At 49.4% G+C, this 6,000-nt stretch overlaps 1 protein-coding gene across 1 annotated transcript in view; it reads left to right on the top strand.

Moving 5' to 3' along the window:
* Positions 1-3,997: 3,997 nt before the first annotated feature.
* MAOA (monoamine oxidase A) overlaps positions 3,998-6,000 on the top strand; it is an 83,374-nt gene continuing 81,371 nt past the window's right edge. Inside the window, exon 1 of the mRNA XM_007991453.3 lies at positions 3,998-4,183. Within this exon, the coding sequence (XP_007989644.1) occupies positions 4,111-4,183 (73 nt within the window). The 5' untranslated portion in view covers positions 3,998-4,110. The remainder of the gene's footprint in view (positions 4,184-6,000) is intronic.

Below are 6,000 nucleotides of genomic sequence, written 5' to 3'. Positions count from 1 at the left end.
GAAATTACTTAATTTGAGTTTGCTGTTTCCTGCTGGAACCCTGACTGATTCAACAACTTACAGGATTCTACGATTCTTTGGTTGGGACAACAGGCAGAGAGAAGTCCAGTAATTTGCCTAAGGTCACACAAGGGAGGAAATAATACTTATGGAATGTTTCACAGTTATTCCTTTATTTATTTAAAATGAACTTTTATTGTTTTCGTACAACACAAATAAAATGAAGAGAGAAAATACTCATATTTCTACTCATCTATTTCCATCCTTTATTTAATAAAACTTCCACATTTTCATCTCCAGCCAAACTCTTTTTTTTTTTTTTTTTTTTTTTTTTTTTTTTTTTTTTTTTAGGCGGAGTCTCGCTCTGTCGCCCAGGCTGGAGTGCAGTGGCCGGATCTCAGCTCACTGCAAGCTCCACCTCCCGGGTTCCCGCCATGCTCCTGCCTCAGCCTCCCGAGTAGCTGGGACTACAGGCGCCCGCCACCTCGCCTGGCTAGATTTTTGTATTTTTTTTTTAGTAGAGACGGGGTTTCACCGTGTTAGCCAGGATGGTCTTGATCTCCTGACCTCATGATCCGCCCGTCTCGGCCTCCCAAAGTGCTGGGATTACAGGCTTGAGCCACCGCGCCCGGCCCATCTCCAGCCAAACTCTTACTTTGAGTCTCAGGCTTTATGTTCAGTTGCCTACTCTGTAACATTCATCTGGATGTCTCAAAGGCACTTAAAACTCATCATGTCCAAAAACATGCTCATAGTCTTCCAAGTCCTAGCTACAACCAAGTCCTGTCGATCTTATATGTAAATGTCTCTAAGATATCCACGTCTCCAGCTCCACTGCCACCACCTACCTCAGTCTAAGACACTTTCACTTCGTTCTTTAAAGAATTCCTAACTTTGGTCTACCTGTACCTATCTACTCTTGCCCGATTTTGCACATGGCAGGCAGAGAGACTTCTCCAAGTTGCAATCTAGGTATATTGCCACTTGCTTAAAGTCTTGCAGTGGCTTTTGTTGCTCTTAGGATAAAGGCCAAGATTGCTACCTTGGCCCAGGCAGCCTCAGCAGCCTTGTCTCCTATACTTCTCCCCTTGCCCACAGCTCTACAGAGTAACTTTTAGTTGCCTTAATGAACTATGCTTTTTTTCTACCACAGCGCCTTTGCACACATTGTTTCTTCTTTCTAAAACATTTTTACACTCCCTCTCCCAAAGTTAATGTCCTGAGGGGTCAGGACTCAGGACACCCTAACACTATCTTATTATCCCTGTGAATCTTTCTAATATAACGTTTGTCAGAGTCTGTATTTACACATCAGATAGACAGTTGTCTATGTCCTCTATTGGCTCATCCACTAGACTGTGTGTTCAATGATAACGGTCTCTGTCTTGTGTTGCCTGTGTGTCCCAGTACTGTGCCCTGTGCCTAGCACATAGTGTGAAATCAAGTATTTGAATGAAAATAAATGAAAACAATGAGAATAAGGAGAAAGGTGGACAGAATCACATTAGAAAGAGCTGATTTCTTCATATCTAGTTTTTCTTCTCTCTATGCTCAAAGTCTACCAAGATAAAAATGATTTCAATTTAGTCATAAGTCTCAAGTCCTTTTCTAGGAAGTAAAAGTTATTAAAACAGGATGAAGAAAAGACTAAATCCATATTTCTTTAGAGTTTATTCAACAAGATGTTTGATACAGAATGGGGTGAGGGGCAACAGGAGAAATGTTTATAGGTGGGAGCAGACATTGTTAGCTTCCTCAAGTTCTCATCACTTTCTCTAAATTTATGTCATGATTTCACCTATTTGTGAGGGTTCCAGTAATGACAAATCAGCTTTTGATGACAAATTCAGGATAAGAAAAAGTGGAAAATTAAGAAAGGGATAAAACTAGCAAACAGAAGGCTGGCTGAACAGTAAAATATATGCACTAAATAGCACTCTTTTCAGTAGGATGGGGAAACACATGTTTTTTATTTCATTTGTTTCTGCACCTTAGCCATCCCTTTGACCTTCGCTTTTAAAATGCAGTCCCACTTAATACATGATAGGTGAGTTATTTTCTTGCGTACTTGCTTCGATTTGGGTTAAGCTCCTCAGCTTGAAAAACCCCATAGAGAACCAATAATTGCCTGGTCTCCCACAAGTGACGGTTCTCGCCCCGCCCCGCCCCGTCCCGCCTCGCCTCGCCTCGCCTCGCCTCGCCCCGCCCCGTCCCACCCTGCCCATCCCTGCCCTGCCCCTCCCCGCTCCTTCCCGCTCCTCCCCTCCCCGCTCCTCCCCGCTCCTCCCCGCTCCTCCCCGCTCCTCCCCGCTCCTCCCCGCCCCTCCCCTCCCCGCTCCTCCCCGCCCCGCCCTCAACCTAGTGCGGGCTGGAGGCTGCGCAGACCTCGACGGGCTCTACATGACGTCACAAAGGGGCCAGACCAAGTGGGGCAGCACCCTGCGATCCTGCGATCCTGCCCGGCTCAGCCTCCTTCACATATCTGCTTCCTTAAGTTCACTCTTGCCCAGATAGCTTTCAGTTAAAACCAAAGAATGAAAGCACTAGGTTGAGACACTACGCGGCTACACCCACATCCACTCCTCCACTCTCGCCAAGCAACCGCGCCCCCCGCCTGCAGTGGCATCGCCCGGCCACGCCCAGTGGCCGGGCTTCCAGCGCGAGCCGGCAGGCAGGCCGGGAAGGCGGGGCCGGGCCGGCGTACAGCCATATCTCCCCGCCCCTGAGTGGGCCCGGCGCCCGGGGCTGGCCTCTGAGAGTGGGTACCGGGAACAGCCCGACTGGAGAAAGGCTGTGGGAAGCAGAACACCGCCCCCAGCGCCCAGCGCGCTCCAGAAACATGAGCACAAACGCCTCAGCCTCCTCCCCCGGCGGCACCGGCACCGGCACTGGCACCACTACCGGCACTGGCACCACTACTGGCACTGGCACAACTACCGGCACTGGCACCACTACCGGCACTGGCACCGGCACCGGGCGCGAGGCGGACGGCCCGCCCGAAGCCGGGGGCACAACTTCCCAGGTCCCGAACCCGGCCTCCAACTTGGACTACACCTCGTACAACGCGTCCGAATGGAGCATCCGTTCTGAGTGGCGGTCGGTCTCGGATCCGCTAGCCAGTTCCCAGTGGAGCACGTCCTCAATGGCCGAGGCCGCCTCCTGGACCTCCAGCATACCCTCCCAAATCAGCACCCCCGGTCTTAGCGAAAGTATGGACTCCGACTCCAAGAGTGGCTTCCAGGATTTCAGCGCTTACAACTCGAGCAGTCGGATCCCCGAGTCTGCCACCCGCTCGAACTCCTCCGATGTGGCCGCCACAGGCTCCAACCAGGACACCGGCATTCCCTGGGTATTCGTAACAGGACCTACCCCGCCCGAAAACTCCCCCTACGAGTCATTGCAAGGGTCTGTCTTCTCCTCAGGGTTCAACCCCCCACGGGGTTCGGTAAAAGTACCCAACTTGCCCCCGGATTCCATACTGACCTCAGTGCCCGGCTACACTTGGATATTTGTACGGGGACCTCCTATACCCAATGACCTTCGCAAGTGTCAATACAAGCACCTCCTACACCCAGTAACACCCCCCGAGTGTCAGTACAAGGGTCTGCCACATCCTCAGTGCCCAACTTCCCCTGGGGTTTGGTACCAGGACCACCTCTGCCGGATAACATCTCCCCAGTGTCGCCACAAGCACCTCCTGCACCCCATAACATCCCCCAAGTGTCAAGGCAGGCGTCTACCCCCACCTCAGTGCCTCACACTCCGCAGGGTTCAATACAAGAACCTCCTGCACCCAGTAATCCTTTCCAACTGCCGACACAAGGACATTCTAAACCTAATAACTCTCGCAGCGTGTCAGTACAAGAGTCCGCCCCGCTCTCAGTGCCCAGCTCCCCCCGGGTATCAGCTGAAAGATCAGCTCCGCCCCTGGGCGCTCCCGGAGTATCAGCAAAAGGGTTCGCCCCGCCCACAGTGCCCGGCTCCCCCCGGGTATCAAAAGAAGGATCGGCTCCGCCCCCGGGCTCCCCGGGGGAGTTGGTAGAAGGGTCCTTCCCACCCTTTGCCGTCCGCACTCCTGTGCCTCCGACCCAGGAGAGTGTCAGCCAAAGCATGGAGAATCAAGAGAAGGCGAGTATCGCGGGCCACATGTTCGACGTGGTCGTGATCGGAGGTGGCATTTCAGGTCAGTGTGGACCCGTAGCGGTGGCCTGGGGGGTCATGGCCAGTCAGGGGTAGGGAACCTGCAGTAGCGCTTGTGGCGTTTGGGGGTCTCTCATGCATGCGAGAGTGTAGTGTAACCATGGCTCGGCCCCATATCCTGCGAGGTGGGAGTGGGGGTTGTGCCAGTTTTGCTGGTGGTGTGATTGGGGGAGTCAGATACAATAATTTTACTACTACTACTATTAAATACTAATATTTAATTAGCTCTTGCTGTGCAGTTATATTTAGCACTTTACGTGGATTTTCTCAGTCCTCAACAGTCCTGTGTGGTGGGAACTAAATTCATCCCCGTTTTGCAAAACCAAGAAACTGAGGTCTGGGGAGTTTCAATAACTCTCTTGAGGTCGAATCACCTAGCTTGGAAGTGGCTGAACGATTTTCTCCCATTTAAGACCTGCAGTACTAATTCCTGAGGTGGCTGCTTTGCCTCACTGATTTCATATCCTTTGCCCTAAACAGAACATCAGGATACAGATTTCTGTAGTATTGAGGGAGCAGCAGTGTTATTCCAGCCCTGCTCTTCTCTATTTTCCCTAGAAAATTTAGTGGGTGAAGAGGAAGGAGGTAGACTCCTTTAAGAAAAGGTAGGAAAAAAAAAAAAAAAAAAAAGAAAAAAAAGGGGAAGAGGGAGTGAGCTCTTAAATTATTCCTGTGTGTGTGTGTGTGTGTGTATATATATGAACTTTGTGTGTGTATATATATATATATGAACTTGCAGGAAGGTGTAGGGCATTTATTATCCAAAGAGAATCCCTTTATGAAGCAGGGGCTGAGTGCCCTGTTGTATCCTCCTTCCTTCTTTCACTAAGAGGTACCACCACCTGAATCTTGTCTTCATGAGCCAGTTGGTGGGCCAGGGTTCCCCTGGTCCAGGCTTGGATTTGTGGCTAACCAAGTGAGTGGTGCATGAGGCTTTTCAATATCTTCCTGGAAGCCTCATCATGATTGATATATTAATCGTCACCTATGTTGCCATCATTGGTAAAATGTTCGAAATTTAGGAATTTCGTTACCTTTCAGCCCTGGCTAGAATACCACACTGACCTATCCTGCCCCCACTAGGTGTTAATAATTTCTGAGTTATCCCTGCAGGGTCTGATTCAGAAAGAGAAAGATGATGGGAGTGAGTAAGTAGAGTGGCCCCACAGTAGCCATTTTTATATAAAAATCTTTCGAGGAGACGCTGAACATGCTTACAAATGAATGTTGGGTAGAGATAGCTTTTGACTTGGCCTGTTCAGGATAAACAGTCACCTCTTTATCCTGAACAGGCCAAGAGAAGAGATTGGCATGAACTGTTGCTTTGACAGTTCCAGCCAGTACCAGCAAAAACATACATGTATGTTGGAGCATCAGAGGAAAGCAGCTCCTGGTGGAGAGTAAGAAAAAGGAGTATTTCACCTTGTTTCTCTTTATGTATTTATATATTTGTTTATTCATTCAAAAAGCACTTGTTGAGTACCTGCAATGAAGTGGGCTGCTGTTTCCCAAAATCTGGTCCCACTAGGCAAGCCTCCTAAAAGCAATATGGTTGCAGATCACTGGAAAATAAATGTGATGGCAATGTGTTATATACATTGAGGAGGGGTTCTGGGTCCTCTCCCATCTCCATACCATGTGTATTCTGCAATTCAGAGTTCTTTCTGGGATTTTATTCTTAGTCTTTTTCTTGTTCAGTCTCCAGAATTCCTTAAGGAGCGTTGTTTTTGTATTTTTCCTCTGCCTGATTACCTGCTCTTCCTCCCTTTCTATACTTTATGCTCAATACTTGGTCATTAG

The sequence above is a fragment of the Chlorocebus sabaeus genome, chromosome X (assembly GCF_047675955.1).
Source record: "Chlorocebus sabaeus isolate Y175 chromosome X, mChlSab1.0.hap1, whole genome shotgun sequence".
Lineage (NCBI taxonomy): Eukaryota > Metazoa > Chordata > Mammalia > Primates > Cercopithecidae > Chlorocebus > Chlorocebus sabaeus.
Note: the sequence above shows the minus strand (reverse complement) of the source record. Positions and strands in the feature narration are given on the sequence as shown.